Source organism: Myotis yumanensis, unplaced genomic scaffold, assembly GCF_028538775.1.
Source record: "Myotis yumanensis isolate MYYU_CA2020_CCGP unplaced genomic scaffold, mMyoYum1.0.hap1 SCAF_4, whole genome shotgun sequence".
NCBI classification, from domain to species: domain Eukaryota; kingdom Metazoa; phylum Chordata; class Mammalia; order Chiroptera; family Vespertilionidae; genus Myotis; species Myotis yumanensis.
In genome coordinates this window covers 38,431,818-38,449,634 of record NW_027223755.1, presented here as the reverse complement: position 1 = coordinate 38,449,634, position 17,817 = coordinate 38,431,818, and the positions used below count along the sequence as shown (strand labels likewise).

Sequence of the window (17,817 nt, the reverse complement as noted above, 5' to 3'; positions counted from 1 at the left end):
ATATGGGTCATAGATAATCTTTCCCAAGTTAAGGGACTCTTCAAGTATCTTCTATTAGAGAAGGTAAGCTTTTCACTTCCTACTATTTATCAGAACTTTTTCATTGTTAAATTCTAATTCTCAGGTAGGAACTGTCTACCCCACAAAAATTTCCTTAATTTCTATTGCATAATTTTGACATCTTCCATATAGTACCTTCAAAGTTTAGTTGATTCAAATTCTAGAACATATTCCCCCGAAACCTCCCAATTTCCTGACCTTTGTGATGATAGCCACCTCCTGCTTGACCATCCCCCAGACTCTGTGCACCCTTAGTGCACCAAAAACCAACATGACTGTGCCCATCCCAAAATTAAGGATAGTTACCTACCTGCTGGGGAAACATAGACAATAGGAGAGAAATGAGCAAGCAATAAAACTAAACTGTGCTGCAGGTTGAACCTGGAACAGTTTATTGAATGGAACTAAATAGAACCGTGTATTCATTCAACAAGTATTCACTGAGCATGGTGCTCAACTGGCACTGAAAAGTCAATGGACAGAAAAAAAATAAATCTCTGCTGTCCTGGTATTTACAAGCTTAACGGATGAGACATGAAACAAAAGCCCCTCAAATAAAAGTAGAGAGACTAGAGGACTTTGAGAGGAAATAAGTATGACATTTATAAAGAAGTGAGAGGAGGAGGGTATGGTTAGAGCTTATGATGGAAGGAGTTTATACAATGTCACAGGTGTGCCCAAGCACCATCTTTATCATCAAACATTTTGTCACTGGGGTCCTCCCCCACAATGACCACAGCCATTATCTGGAGTGCTCTTATAAAGGGTCAGAGAGCAAGCTTGCCTCCCAGTCAATGATTCTGCAGAAATGCAATCAGCAAACATTTACTGAAAGTCTACAGTGCACTGATCATTACACTAGGTATTTTTTAAAATATATTTTTAGTGACTTTAAAGAGGAAGGGAGAGGGAAAGAGAGATAGAAACATCAATGATGAGAGAGAATCATTGATTGGCTGCCTCCTGCACGCCCCTTACTGGGGATGAGGCCCACAACACAGGTATGTGCCGTGACCAGGAATCCAACCATGATCTCCTGGTTCATAGGTTGATACTCAACCGCTGAGCCACACCAACTGGCTACACTAGGAATTTTGATATAACAAAGGGTAACACTTTGTGTCCGTGGGACTATTATAGTATAAATGAGAGCAACCTAGACTGATATGTGGTTCAAATCCAAGTTCCATCATAATTCAGCTGAATGGCCAACCTCACTGTGCCAATCACAGTTCCTGGCCCAAATAGATAAATGCTGATGAAGGAATACCAACCCAATTCTTCAAACCTCAATTTTATTATCTATAAATGGAAGCTAATTCCTACCTCACAGAGTTTTTGTAAAACATTAAATGAGAACTCATTAAAGTGTATACTGTACTGTGCAGTGTTTAACATATGACAGATTTATTAGAAATGTTTCATGTTTAAGCTATTTCATTGGACCCAGGTGTTTACTTTGCTCCAAATGGTTTGTCCTACTAAAATGTGAATGTTGGTATTACTAAATGGCATTTTAATTTTTAAATTATAATCCATTTTTTAAAGCAGGAAGCTGTTACTCTCTTTGAATTACCCTTGGCTTTGGAAAGCCTAGCCCTTCAGCCCACAGGCTGTTCCCAAGACACAATGGGGTAGAAATATATCCTGATCGTTGCTAAGTAGATTCCAAAATGATAACCTAGCCCATAAAGTGAAATCAAGCCTTAGAAAATTGCCAAGAAAATAACAAATGCACAGCTTTCCAGTGTCATAAACTAGATACAACCTGGTACCCCCATTCCTACCTTAGCAACAGTCCTGATTATGGAACTAGAACATTTTGAGGAAAGTCCTGGAGATAAAAGAAGAAAGTCTACCAATGTAGAGAGATGACATGGCTACAAAACAAGAGATAAATGTAGGGGGACAACCAATATTGAACGGGGAGAATAAAGTGTTCATAAAGTCTGAGAATAGGGCAACTCTGAAGAGGCTAAAGGCAGAAATCCAAAGATAAATTAGGATACTGGCAGAGGAGAAAAAAGAGACAGCCATGTCCATCGACACATTTTGATGACTGATCAACTACAGAGAATAAAGAAATGGAGCAATTATGAAAACACATATCCAAAGCTGGGTTGCCTGGGAGAATGGTGGTATGGTAACCAGCATCAGGAAGTTAGAAAAGGGGTTGCTTTAGAAGAGAACTTTAAATTTAACAGTCTGGGCTTGAAGCTAAGGCTGGATAATTGAATAGAAAGCAAACAGGCCATCTGGAAACCGAAGATGCGGCATGGGAGAGGTCAGGAGGAGAGCCTTCGAGGAGGAGCCATGGTTGAAACAAGGAGAGATGAGCTCGCCTAGAAGAGGAAAAAGGAGTGGGCCCTGGGGAACACCCACGTACGCAGAGAAGAAAGCTCAATAGACAAAGAAAGAACTCGAAGAGAACCAGCAGAGTTGGAGGACACCAAAAGTACATTTTAAAATAATAAATCAGATCAGACAGCTTCCCCACTAGACTCCCACCAATTTCTCAATTCATTACCTTGGCCACCAAAGCTTTCCATGATCTAGCTGTGCCCACCTCTGGGACCTGTCTCCTCTCTCACGATGCACTGGCCACATTGGCCTTTGCTGCCCCTCAAATACATTAAGTTTATTCCTACTTTAGGGCCTTTGTTTCTTATCCTTCTTCTAGAAGGCTCTCCATGGATTCTGATTCCCACCCTATCAAATTAGTCTCTCCCACACATTCTCTACCATATCACACTGTTGTACTGTCCTAGAACATACCATTATCTGAAGTCCTTCTGCTTTTATTTGTGTACCCACTTTATTGTTCATCTCTCCACTCTCAAGTGGGTTCTGGGAGAATGGGGTCCTAGGACCTTGTCTGATTCCATCTTGGCTATATCCTTAGTGCTTGGAATAGTGCATTGCAACTAAAGGACTTAAGAAAAAGACACCTTGGATTGAGCAAGAGCAAAATAAGTGACACAATCTTCATGAAATCAGTTTTGATAAATAGAACAAGGTAAAGCCAGACTGCATTAAATTATGGAAAAGAAAAGGAGTCAGGAATTAGAAACAAATTATTCAACACACACACACACAGAGCCTTGGGGGTGAGCAGAAGAAATTGTTGATAATGCATCACTATATATCACACCTTTCATGAAAGCTGCCTTTGCAGAATCCTATATAATAAAACCCTAATATGCAAATCAATCGAATGGCAGAACAACCGGTCACTATGACGTGCACTGACCACTAGGGGGCAAATGCTCAATGCAGGAGCTGCCCCCTGGTGGTCAGTGTGCTCCCACAGGGGAAAGCAGCTCAGCCAGAGGCCGGGCTCACAGCTGGCAAGCACAGCGGCGGTGGCAGAAGCCTCTCCCACCTCTGCTGCAGGCAGGCGGTAAGGGGTGAGGGGTCCCGGACTACAAGAGCCCTGGACTACAAGAGGGATGTCTGACTGCTGGCTTAGGCCCGATCCCCGGACAGATCGGGCCTAAGTGGACAGGCAGACATCCCCCAAGGGGTCCTGGACTGCAACTGCAAGAAGGCACAGGCTAGGCCAAGGGACCCCTTCCCCACTCCCCAACCCCGCCCAAGTGCACAAATCTCGTGCACCCGGCTCTAGTGTGTAAATAAAACATTTCACTGGATCACATCTTATTTCTTCTACAACTCTCCTAGACAAAAATCTGACCTATACCCACCATGCCTAAAATTCTTGCTTAAGATGGTAATAATTTTTTTAAACTCAAATAGAACAAATGTCAGTTACTTCAAGTTCTGTGTTTAAAAAAAAAAAAACAGGGCTACATATTACCCAAAACTGTGGGACTGTCACTGAAATCTGGGAAGTGAGACAATAAGACGTTAAGAACACTTGGTACTTATATACCCACAGCCCCCAGGCACAAAGGAATTCGTTCAAAGATGGGTGCTGGGCTCATGCTGCCTGCGGTTTCCTGGAGTTGGACATTTTCCCTTCAGGCCTTTTGTCAGAAGTCTATGGTCTCATTGGTAACTGTAGAAGGGGACACTATAAAGTGCCATTGTGTTGAGAGGAAAAGATACAGTTTCTTTAAGAATCTGGACAGGGTTGAAGTCAATGGAGGATTTATATAACATCTCTAAGTCAGAGGTTTTGTTCAAGTCTGAGAAGTGGTTTTTCCCCTCTGTTCCTGCCAGAACCATCAAGCAATCTCTTGCAGCAGCGAAGGAGCTCTGACTTCCCGGGAGCTGACATCTGGTGGCTGCTGACCAAGCAGCGTGAAGGAGCTCCCATGGCTCTCCTGCTCTATTGCTAGAACATGCCATGCTTTGGGCTTCATTTGCCCCTCAAAAGAAAAACAGGGGAAAAGGCAAAAAGGTAAAAGCAAAACCAGGCAGAGACGGTAGAAAAGGGTCAAGTTAAGTGAGCAGAGAGCAAGAGCCACCAAGGAGAGCCAACTTCAGCCAGCCCAGCTTGAACGATGGAAACCACCTAACAGGTGGCAATTAGTTGAGATGCACAGGCTGCTGTTTTTAAGTTGAGACACTGGTGATGTTAATATAATTTGCTAAAAACAAATTTGCACAAAGTAAACTTGTGATCTACAAGTTTATTTCAGGTAAAAGCCCCTCCTGATTCCATTCTGAAAACCAGAATTATACACTGACATGTATTTAAACAACAACAAAAACCTTCACCCACACCCTCTGACACCTGAGTTAATGAAATATCTACTAACTTGAGCTGGAGAACTTGATGGGGCAAATGACCATCAAGTCATTGGGCCCAGAATTTGGTGAGCAAATGAGCTTTAGAGGGTCAGGGCTTGCCCAGACTTAGTTACAGGCAGCATTCTCTAAAAGGACAAATAATGTGAGACAAATGAGAGGCTTTAAGGTCCAGATGGCAGCATTCTTCATGTTGTAAAGCCCAAGGGAAGTGCAGGGCAGGAAAGGACAAAATGACACCCTGGAGTACCTGGCCAACGGGAAAATTGGCCAGGTACTCAAGGGTGTTCTGGTGCCAGCACAATGGGGAAAGTCATTTTCATTAACCAGTGAAGGTGGGGAAACCCCAGGATCTACTACTCACTTTCTGCACAAAAGAATAATTTTATATATATATATATATATTGCTAAGTGACCGACCATATGTCCATCTGACCATCTGACCAACTGACCAGCCGGTACATATGATGCGCACTGGCAATTTAAAAATAAACGTTGATTCATGCATGCATGATACATATAAAGCTCTCGCTGGTGCCAATCACATGCATGTGTTTCGATCTGTCATTGTCGATCATGAATTTGGTTGACACTTCTATTATAGCGAATAGTGGTATTAAAATATTTCCCCTAATTAATTTCCTTTCAATGGGCACAAATCCGTGCACTGGGCCACTAGTAAATAAACGTACGGCTTCTAACACAGCATTTAAAAATCCTGCATGTCAAACCATCTGAGTTAATTTGATCAAATAAGTCACTGCTTCTAGAAACCTTCATTTCAGCATCTGCAAAGGTCTGAAGGTGTGATCATGTACTAATACTCTGAGCTGATGGTCAAGAGTGGCGGTCACAGGGGCCCATCAGGGACGCACAGCCACAGCAGAGAAGGGCAGCAGCTGGAGGACAGGATTTCCTTCAACAGGAACCAGAAGCCGGAGAGATTTGCAGGAATCAGGAAGGAGGCGTCTGCCAGGTGAACGCAGAACAAAGCCACCAAGTCACTTACCGCCTCAATAGGAAGCTGCCTCTCTGGGCTAGGAAACCGGCCCAGGAACCTGTCCTCGGGTCCTCCCCCAGAAGGCTGGGACCAAGAGGAGTGCACTTGGCCAAGGATTCAAGAAAACCACACCGAGCCCCAGAAATACAAGAGGTCGAATGGGAGAGTAGTTTAGCGCAGCTACTTGAAGTGCTAATCGGATCCCTAAACATCAGATTGACCCTTCAATTCATATATGCAATGAGCACAGCAGCAACCAATATTCTTGGGACCAAACAGCAGGAGACTGTGACTCAGAATAAAAGAATAATATAAACATAAAATGTTCAGGGAATCGGGAAGCAGCTCAGATCCAGCTGGCATCAAGCTACTTAAGTGAAAACTCCTCTGCCCAAATGGTTATACAATTTGCAGTTTCCAGAGAAAGAAATGATCATACTCTTCTCAGGCAGTTGCTACCATTAACACTCCTGAAAGGTGGAAGAGAGCGAGGGCCCACACGCAAGGGTTCACAGACACACCCTCTGCAGATGTTATAAAATCTCCATGGATTAAGTGCTTTTATTAACCAGAATTTGGGAAATAGCAGAAATGAAGCACCATGGAGGGTGGGGAGAGGTTAAATAAAGAAAGATAATTTTTTTGGAACTTTTATGAAGTTAATAACACAAAATTTAAAAAGCTACCTTTCTGTGCACAATGAAAATGAGAACACAGCCCCCAATTTCATAATTACCAGGGTTTTTATGTTTTGTTTTGTTCTTTTATCTTTACCTGAGGACATGTTCACTGATTTTAGAGAAGGGATGAGGGAGAGAGAGAGAGAGAGATGGGGAGAGAGAGAGAGAGAGAGAGAGAGAGAGAGAGAGAGAGAGAAACATTGATGTGAGAGAGAAACAGTTATCGGCTGCTTCCCACTACCTCCTGCACAAGCCCCGACCAAGGATAGAACTGGAAACCTAGGTATGTGCCCTGACCAGGAATCAAACCCCCAACCTTTTGGTTTACATGATGATGCTCCAACCAACTGAGCCACCTGGCCAGGGCCATAATTACCAGTTATTAAAGCTGAGGTACTAGGTATTAAATATTTCTAATAGCCCTGAATAAAATGTGACCTGTGACATCTAATTTGCAAAGCAAGCCATTAAAATTTGAAATGTGTACACCCTTCATCCAGCAATTCCATTCCTGGGAATCTACTTCATCAAGACAAAAGTATTAATATATAAGGACACATGGACAAGGACATGCACAAGGGTGTCTAGTGAATAACTTCATGGTTGCCAAGGACCGAAACACAGTGACTACCTATCCACAGGGAATTGGCTAAATCCACACCCATTCATTTAAAACAAGGGTGGGGAATCCTTTTTGTGTCAGAGGCCATTTGGATATTTATAACATCATTCTCGGGCCATACAAAATTATCAACTTAAAAATTAGCCTGCTATATTTGGTCAAACATTTAATTAACTTAACCCTAATGCCTTGGCAGGGCCAGACCAAATGGCGGGCTAGGTGTTCCCCACCCCTGATTAAAAGAGTAAATCTGAACTACACCTGATGATGGAGAAATTTCTACAAAGTACTGCTGAGTTGGAAAAAATAGAGAAGTCTACATAATCTGATCCAGATTTTTTTTAATGATTGTATTAAAGATTGTATCTGTATTATGTATGTATATGTTGTATGAGCACAGAAAAGAGTGGAAATATGTACACTGTCATTGGTTCTCAAACTCTAGTGCACTCCATCAGAATTACCCTAAGGTTCTGCTAAAACACATATTGCTGGGCCCCACCCCAGGAGTGGCTGATTCTGTGGGTCTGGGGGAAGGTCTGAGAATGTGTATTTCCAACAAGTTCCCAGGGGTGACTACTGCTCCTGAGAGCAAGGGCACTAGGCTGGAGGACAGAAAGTGAGGTAGTAAATGTAAATGTGGGGGTGGGGAAGCATTAATGAGATCTGCCCAGGATAATAAAAATGCACACACATAAGGAAAGTTCTTTCAAACGTAGAATTTCAGGTGATCTTTACTTTCTTCTTAATAATTGTATTTATTTTTAATAATGAGTATTATTTAAATAATCATTTAACATAAAACTATTCCAATTGACAAAAAAGGGTGGGAAAGCCTTTGAAATCAACAATTTCCCAAGAAAGAGCTCTTCTGTGTTAGTCACAGCAGTTCTGAACTGATCTTTTGGGAAGATTATTGCTAATTACACTTTATATAAAAATATAATGTGAAAAGGAGTGAATAATAAGTATATTTATTTGTTTTAAAACCTTCCTTAACAAAAATTTAAGGAAAAGTCTATTTTAAAAGTAACCAAAAAACATTCACCAGCAAAAACACACAATTTAGCTTGTGAATGCAAAATCTCTTCCTCTTTCAAAATTCAATCAAATACCCAGTCAGCGAAAATCTCTCCTTTCAAGCTCTACTTGCATCATTTCCTATCTCTTTTTATGTACAAACTAGAAAATGACAACTATAAGACTAAAAGCAACAAACTAAAACAAACAAAATAAAAATAACAAATAGGACTTTCAAACTCTCAAGTGATGTCCACGAGTTTTATGCTATAAACATCGTAGGTCAATTATACTAATGTACCCATCCCCAGACTTTCACTCTTCTCATCAGCTTCATCACTACAACTCTTCCCTAGCTTAAGCCACCATTCAATCTAAAGATTAAGCCTAGATCTCAACCCAGACTGTACCTGTTTTTAAATATGTTTTTATTGATTTCAGAGAGAGAAAGGGAAAGGGAGAGAGAGATAGAAACATAAACGATGAGAGAGAATAATTGATGGGCTGCCTCCTGCACATCCCTACTGGGGATCGAGCCCACAACCCAGGGGTGTGCCCTGACTGGGAATTGAACAGTGAACTCTTGGTTCATAGGTAGACACTCAACCACTGAGCTATACCAGTCAGGCAAAAACTTTATCTTTTCTATTGCGAAAAAATAGGTTGGCCCTCCAGAACTACTCCTTTTTGCCCTTTTAAATACAAATGCAGGAAGCTGCTCAGAGGCTGAAAGTTGGAATTGCCATGTTCACATCCCTAAGGTTTGCAGATCAATACTATAAAACTCCTAGCTACCAGTCTTGTCAATCCCTGCTTCTTCTCTAACTTATCAGAGTGCAGTGTTTCTCTTTTCCAGCAATAGCAAGTGGATCATCATAGTTCATTTTCTTTTTCTTTTTTCTTTTTTTTAAAATATATTTTATTGATTTTTTTTACAGAGAGGAAGAGAGAGGGATAGAGAGTCAGAAATATCAATGAGAGAGAAACATGGATCAGCTGCCTCCTGCACACCTCCTACTGGGGGTGTGCCCGCAACCAAGGTACGTGCCCGCAACCAAGGTACGTGCCTGCAACCAAGTTACATGCCCTTGACCGGAATCGAACCTGGGACCTCTCAGTCCGCAGGCCGACGCTCTATCCGCTGAGCCAAACCAGTTAGGGCTCATAGTTCATTTTCAAAGTCAGAGTGAGTCTGGGGCTGAGTTCAGGAATATTCTTGCATCCCTAATACTAAGATAGAGTCTCCTTCCTGAAGACAAGCAAACAAAAATATTTGCCAAAAAACGTGAGGGGAAAAAAGGTTTGCCATAAAAAGCCAAAAAATTAAACAAATTATCACCCACCGATAGGTCCCACCTGAATGAGGTGGTCTTTTTAAAGGGCAAAAAGAAGTTGGGGAATAATTTCTAACAACATTTTCTTACTTCATGACCACTGTTCTATTTATGTGATCTCATCCTCTGTGAGATAAATCTTGTAGTTTATATTTTTAAAGTCTACCTTACTGAGGCTTTTCCAATTCATTAGCATACAATTATTATGCTTAGTAGTTTTATAATTTTAAGATATCATCTCAATGTTATAACTCTTTACAATTTCTAGGGTTTTTTTGGTTCTACCTAAATTATGTTCTTAACAGTGTTATCTTAATTTGTTTTCCCAAAAGAACCTGTTAAAACAACGAAATAGGATTGGTAGAAGTACTTGAAAGCATCAAAATTAAGAGATCCAATGTAATATATCACAATTAGTCAAATAAGAAAACACATCATCTAAACAAATGCAAAAGAACCTTCGATAAAATTCCACACAAATATAGATACAATTCTGGAAGAAGAAAAAAAAAGTCAATAATGCTTATCATCGATGATATGGTTAAACATAGTTTTAATTTCTTCTTTTTGCTTTTTTAAAATAAAGTATACTATGAATTTTTAAATAGTAAGGATTTATAAACCAGATTGTAGTAAGCTGGGAGAAACTAGACGTGCATATTTATCCAACCTCTGAAAGCCGTGGGCAGACAGGAGGCTTGCATCAAGATACAGGAACCAGTTGCTGCACAGCCTTTGTGTCTGCTCTGTTTACATATTACTTATTCAATAGAATTTGGCTTAAGACTTGTTTTCATTATAGTATAACCCTCACTGACCTCCTTACTGATGAGGCCAAATGGTCAGATTGGCTTAGGTCAATCTGTAATAATATTGACATAAAATGTTAAGTGAAAAAAATCAGGTTACAACATATATATGTACACACAGTTATGTACATATAAAATATACATAATTAATATAAGATGCCATCAGTTGGTCAGAGCAACAGAAAACCATATAAAATATGCATTTTATATGCCACTAGAAGAAAAACTGCCCATTTTTTTATGTTAGAATTTTGTTTTAACTTATACAGATTTCATCATGTATCATGCTGCTGGTTCCATGCCTTTGTATATACACAGTAACTTTGCCTTTTAATACCAAACCATGGTGAAGTGATTTTGAAAGCAATTAATTCATGTTGTGCCAGCAAAGTTCATACCTATTCTGAAGTGACAACAATATAAGCCATATGACCAAGGTCACACATGCTTAGGTAATGACAGCTACATCATGACTTCTGCCAGGATGCACGGTGTAGGAGCATCTCAATTTCACAGATATGAAAATAAGAAAAAAAAATGTGCCTTAGAATTAATAAAATGTATTAACATGTGTTTTTTTGTTTGTTTGTTTGTTAAATATATTTTTATTAATTTCAGAAAGGGAGAGGGAGAAAGAGAGAGACAGAAACATCAATGATGAGAGAGAATCATTGATAGACTGCCTCCTGCATGCCCCTTACTAGGGATCGAGTCTGAAACCTGGGCATGTGCCCTGACCAGGATGGAACCCAGACCTCCTGGTTCATAGGTCAATGCTTAACCACTGAGCAAGACTGGCCCGGCTGATTGGTTGAATTTTAATGGCTTTCGTTTGAATAGTCTACCTTACAGGCTAAGGACAACAAGATTTCATCGGCTTCCTCTCCAGGCTATGTCTGTTGCTCTGACCAAGGAGCCCTTCTGAAGAGAGTCCTTGCTGCCTGAGTCCCACTTAGAGTTTTGATGGCTGCTGGACCTTCTTTCTGCATAAGCATTCTGGGGTTAATAGGTTCTTATCTACCTCAGTTAACCACCACAAAGAGCAGCCATCATGGGAACACCACCCAGCATTCTGGAAACCTGGGTCTACACAGGCTGTGGACAGTCAGGCACTGGTATGCACTCACATGCACACAGTAAACTTTGCCTTTTAATACCAAACCATGGTGAAGTGATTTCGAAAGCAATTAATTCATGTTGTGCCAGCCTTTTAGATATATAGGAATCCTCTATATATCTAAAAGGCTAAGTGACCATCCAAATGTCCATCCTACCGTCCAACCAACCGACCGGCCAGTACATATGACGCACACCAGCAATTTAAAAATAAACGTTGACTTGCGCATGGGCGATACGTATAAAGCTTTTGCTGGCGCCAATCGCATGCACATGTTTTGATCTGTCATTGTTGATCATGAATTTGGTTGACTCTTCTATTATAGAGAAAGGGTGAATAATGATATTAAAATATGTCTTCTAATTAATTTCCTTTCAATGTGCACGAATCCATGCACCAGGCCACTAGTTAGCTATATGCCAGTTTACTCACTGCCTATATTATTCCTGGGGATCAAGCCCACAACCCAGGCATGTGCCCTTGGTCAGAATTGAACCTGGGACCCTACAGTCCATAGGCCAATGCTCTATCCACTGAGCCAAACCAGCTAGGGCAATAAAGTGTATTAATGTTTTAACATAACACTATTTATAGGGGGTAAGATTATGAATGACTTGTTTTCTTAACACTTTGGTATTTTTCATTTTATTCTAATTAGTATATATTATATGACAGGAAAAAAATGTTTGTTTGGTCTGTTTAGCTCTCTTCTCTCCTTTAGGCAATGTTAACTGACTCTTCCCTAGTCTGGGCATAATCCTAAATTCAATATAGCTACACCAGTATGTTGACCAACCACAAGTTTTTCTACCAGGATTAGGTTTGTGGACTTGTTTATTTGGTTTGAGGTAGGGAAGCAGGGTGGAATGAATACAACTGAGGAGGAAGTAAGTACAAAATAAATAATTGAATAAAACTTGGGATACTTTACAATTTAGCATTAGAGCAGTCTTTTTTTTAATCTTTAATTATGGCTGGGCCAAGCCTGTCTACAGACACATTTTATGACCTGCAAATCACAAACCTAAAGAGAGTACTATAGACTACTGGGTAACCCAGGAGAGGGGGGTATTATTTTGCATCCATTTACTTGATCATTTAGTGTTTCTTCAGAGAATACAGTGGGATACATGTAAGAAGAGTGGGGAGGGGTTGAGAGAGAGCGTTACTTGGGTAGTAAAGTGTGGCAAGAGGAAGTGGATTAATATATTTTAATTGACTGAGGATTCTGATTAAACTTGTTCCAATTCCTTGATATTGTTCTATTAAGGATTAATCTGAAATGAGGTCAGATCTTTTATGCTAGATCCTGTACTCTTGCTGCATGCCATGAGAGGATAACTCAAAGGCCACCTGAAAAAGCAGCCCTCCTACACATATCCATACTCATACCCCCATCAACACGGGTTCCAAGAAAAAAGATTTTGTCTGAAAAAGGAAGATGGGAAGAGGAAACCATCTGCCATTTTGTAAGATGAGACAATCACATCACTTCCCTGTTACGCCCAGTATCTGTTCTCAACAACAGAATCCTCCCTCAACCCAGAAGGCACCTTGACCGGGAATCTCACTGGGCAACTCTGTCACCCGATCTCCCATGTAATCTATGTATATAGCCCAGCACTTTCCTTTGAATTTCTACTTCATGCTTTTAACTGACACAATTATCACTGAACATTTCCCCCAAAAAGACACACACAGAACACATTCTTGGCTATTATCAGGATATTATCATAAAACAATATATTCAAAAATCATCTATATGGATGAATTATTTTTAGTCCAGAGCTAATACAGTTTTTAAAAAGTTACTTGGGGAAACATAATTAAAACCCAGACTTGGAAACCAGGAGCCAACTAGTTTTAAAAGACTTCATGCAAATAAACTAGACAGTAGCACTGTGTGTTGTTTTTCAAAAGCCTCAGCTCAATAATGAGCAAAGCCTTTCTCCCCACTTCAGTCACATGGTTTCAAGTCTAAGAAAAGGGCCACTTCAACCTGAAGCCCAGTGCTTAGGAACTTACGTAAAGAGGTACTTCGCTGCAGCTCAACTCCATGGCTTCTGCATCTGCAAACAATAAGAAGAGCATTTATTACCGAAGTCCTCATATAACCAACCAACAGAACTGTGTCCTGACCTTCAGGTATCAATATTGTCGAAGGAGGAGTAACTCATTAGATAGGAAAATTGCAGAGACAAAATTATAAAAATACAGAAATAAGATGCTACCTGTATAAAACAGAACCCCTTTCTTATTTTGTATTAATGTCCACACATAAGGAAATCTATCACCCCGACATTATCCCACTGACTGATCCCAAAATGGAAATTATATTTCAGAAAGACAAGAAAGGTCAAAATAAGCAGGTTGAAAGTTTCGCCTTAATTAATCGCTTGGATGACAGGCTTCTCTGAGATCAGAATCCACTTTTGGTGGAACAAGGCAGATCTTAGAGAGGGCCAGACATTTCAGTCTGGGGGAATGCAGGCCGCTGTCATGCTAACCCACCTCTTCCCCAGCTGCATGCATCTCATCTGCCTTTGGGTGTGCCTGCCCCCTGACACCCACACCCAGAAACCATCTTCCAGCTTAGGAAAAAGGAGCCAGCATCATTCAAACAGGGTTAATTGAAGGAAGTCAAATAGGTACAAACTTCCAGTTATAAAATAAGTTATGGGGATGTGATGTACAGCATAGAGACTATCTATAATAATAAAAGCATAATATGCAAATCAACTGAACGACCGAACAGTAGAATGACCGTCTGGACAACCTTCCGGCTGACCACGCTATGACACACACTAACGCCAGGCCAGCCAAGGCGGGTGCAATGCGATTGGTGGGGGGGGGGCTGCCATCGCCCCACAATCGCCCCGCAAAAGGAGGCCCAGGTCACCCTCTGCACAGCAATCAATGGTGGAGCCCTGCAATTGATCGCCTCAAAGAGGGAGGCTCAGGCTACCCAGCCGATGGCGCTGCGGCCGGTGGGTGGGACCTCCCTCTGCTGGGCAATTGATCATAGAGTCCTGCATTTGATCACCCCAAAGAGGGAGGTCCAGGCTACCTGACTAGCAGCACTGCAGCAGGTGGGCGGGGCCTCCCTCTGCAGGGCAATCAATCTGGGGGCCCAGCAATCAATTGCCCCACAGAGGGAAGCCAGGCCACCAGCCAGCTATGCTGTGGCGGATGTGCAGAGCCAGCCAGCAATTGCCCTGCAGAGGGAGGCCCAGGCCAGCCAAGCGATCGCACCCCACGCCTGTCTGTCGCCTGCAGAGGGAGGCAACTGGTGGCAGGGGAGGGGGGACAGCACCACACAGATGGCAAGCAGTGGCAGTGGCGGGGCGGGGCAGCTGTGGCAGCTGGGGGAAGGAAAGCCCGATAGACCCTGATCGCCAGCAGGCCTCGCGACCCTACCTGAGGGGTCCCAGCTTGCGAGAGAGCGTAGGCTGGGCTAAGGGACAACACCCGCCCTATGCACGAATTTCGTGCACCAGGCCTCTAGTAGTTAATAATACTGTATTGCATATTTAAAAGTTGCTAAGAAAATAGATTGTAAAAGTTCTCATTACAAAGAAAAATTCTGTCACTATCTATGGTAACAGATGTTAACTAGCCTTATTGTGGTGAACACTTTGCAATATATACAAATATCAAATTATACTGTACACCTGAAACTAATAAGATGTTGTGTGTCAATTATAGATCATTCAAAAACTGGGGAGTCCAACCAGTGTTCTTCAGTGATTGAGCATCAATCTATGAACCAGGAGGTCATGGTTGGATTCCCAGTCAGGGCACATGCCCAGGTTGCGGGCTTGACCCCAGCAGGGAGTGTGCAGGAGAGAGCCAATCAATGATTCTTTCTCATCATTGATGTTTCTATCTCTCCCTTCCTCGCCTTTCCTCTCTGAAATCAATAAAAACAAATTTTTTTTTAAAGTAGGGGAGGAGGGTTCATTGAACACTACTATAATACCCAGCCCTCAAGAAGCTCACAGCTGAACAAAAGAGACCTAAAGATTGAGAGAAGGTGAAGCGTGGGCTGCAGGAGAATTCTGAATGGGGCAGACAGGGAGACTCACCACCACCCTCTCGCCTCCGCCCCACAGAGAACAGAAGTGGGACAGGGTTCTGTTCACTAGGCCAAGCCTGGCTCTGGTTCCTGGGCCACAGCCCAGCTACAGTACTTTGGGGCCTTCTCTTAAGAAGGCAGGCATACAGAAATCCAAATTGTGACATTTGGTATAGCAATCCCCAGAGAACAAACTTGGCCAGGAGAAAAATATAAAAAGTCCTGTATTATTTTTTATAAAATCCTTTAACTTAATACTGGCATCCTCCTAGGTCACAAGTTACATTTCACGAGTCATCCTGAGAGAACCGAGGGTCCCATAAGCCCAAGGGGTTGACAATGGAACCCTTCCTTGACCCTCATTTTCAACATGTTATACCCTGTGCATACCCACTTAAACAGGCTTATGGATGATAATCATCGATTTTTAATGAAACTAACCTCACATATTGGATGAATGGCTTAGGAAGTTCAAGAAAGAAACTTCAAATTAAATACAATACTAACAAGAATATGACAAAACTGAGACTCTCATTTCTAATATGAATTGTTTATCACTATAAAATAAAAATGATGACTAATCTAAGAGCAATAACAAGTAGATCTCCCCAAAATTAAAAATTATAAAGAAGGCACTTATAATATGAATGTATACCTGCTACCACATACCATGACCCTTTACCCTAAATATACACTAGGCCTCAAGAGATTAACAATATTTTCACTTACGTTTAGAGTCACACCACACACAATTCCAATCCTTCACCTTTCACTCAACTTGATAAAGTTATAAGAACACTGAACATTTCTACTTGGTAGCATAAGAAATGCATTCTAGCCCTGGCCAGTGTGGCTCAGTTGGTTGGGCATCATCCATGCACCAAAAGGCTGCTGGTTAGATTCCCAATCAGGACACATGCCCAGATTGTTCCCTTGATCCCTGGTTGGGGATGTGCAGGAGGCATCTGATCAATGTTACATTTTCACGCTGATGTTTCTCTCTCTCTCTCCTCCCTTTCTCTCTCTCTAAAAATCAATAAGGTATTTTAAAAAATTAAAATGGTTTTAAAAAGGAGTAATATTTTAAAAATGCACTGACTATAAAAAGACTGAAATAATATACAGACAATAATAAAGCAACAAACTAACATACATTCCTTTGTGAACAAATCTTTGAAGACTTAAATTTTTAAGAAGTATATTATAACAAGTCAAGCTGTGTGGGAGGCTTACCATACACTTATTTACTATATGAAAGTACACATGTTTTCCACAGCTCAACATGTGATATTTGTTAGATTTTGTCGGATAATAAAGTACATCAAAAAGAAACCACTTTTGAGGAGAATGTGAAGACGTATTCTGAAGAGTGAAACCCCTGTCAAAACTTCCTAGTTGAGTTGTGGAGAAAAATAATTTGGAGCAAATTATACACTTGAAAAAATAAACTTCAAGCTGAAAGATATATTTTCACTTGGATTTTCCTAAAATCAATTCCTCTGTTACAGTAAAGAGCAGTAGGCTCTGTGCTCGCCTGCAGGCCGCATGGCTAGCCCACTCTGGGCCTCCTTTCACATCACCTTTAATAATTAAGCAAGTTGTATTTGCGAGGCAAGTTACAACTGTCAGAATTCTTCACACAGTAGCTTTTCCCTGAATAAATCCCATGCTCTCCGCTTCATTTTACTTTCTAATGCTTGAGTTCTCCACCTGTAATTTTAAAATTTCAGATTCAAGTACTTTTTTTCCCTTTAATTGTACTGCATTTTTTGAAAATGTGTCTTGCAGAAATAAAAGCCAACATAGTTCCAGTTTTGCTGGCAGATGCCAGGGGATGGTTTGGGGGCCAAACTTAATTTTTAAGTTTGCTCACAAAAGGGGGGAAAGTCTTATGAAAAGAACATCAAGATACAATGTTTTAGACATTATGAGGAATAAATATTCCAATATCTTTGATTGCTAGTTAACTCAAAAGAAAAAGAGACAATTTTCAATAGGTAAAAATATGTTAAGTTAATGAGGAAAGAAAATATAACATTCAACTTAAACAGAAAAAAATCAGTTCTTGACTTTATGAAATTCTGGATTTTGCATCTAAATGAAGTATTCTAAGATGAATTCAATATAAAGCCCATGACTTAAATTTTGTCTGTGAACACAAAATAATCATTGGCTTATATGTATTTTACAAAACCTGTTAACAGGTGATGCTCAAAGAATGTTTATCAAGACCATTAGTAACTACGTTAGAGAGGATAATGATATGTCAGGCACCGTGCTGAGTATTTTACAAATTTCATCTCAGAGATTCACACAACAGCCCTGAGAGAAAAGTGCAGGAAGTTAAGCTGAGAAGCAAAAGTTACCTAAACATAAATTTTTAAAGA

The 17,817-nt window shown here is 40.8% G+C and overlaps 1 protein-coding gene across 1 annotated transcript in view; it reads right to left on the bottom strand.

The window, feature by feature from the left end:
• Positions 1 to 17,817, bottom strand: part of ARHGEF28 (Rho guanine nucleotide exchange factor 28) — a 263,410-nt gene that overhangs the window by 210,398 nt on the left and 35,195 nt on the right. The window contains exon 2 of the mRNA XM_070412179.1: positions 13,381 to 13,424. Coding sequence (XP_070268280.1) covers positions 13,381 to 13,413 — 33 coding nt within the window. The 5' untranslated portion in view covers positions 13,414 to 13,424. The remainder of the gene's footprint in view (positions 1 to 13,380; positions 13,425 to 17,817) is intronic.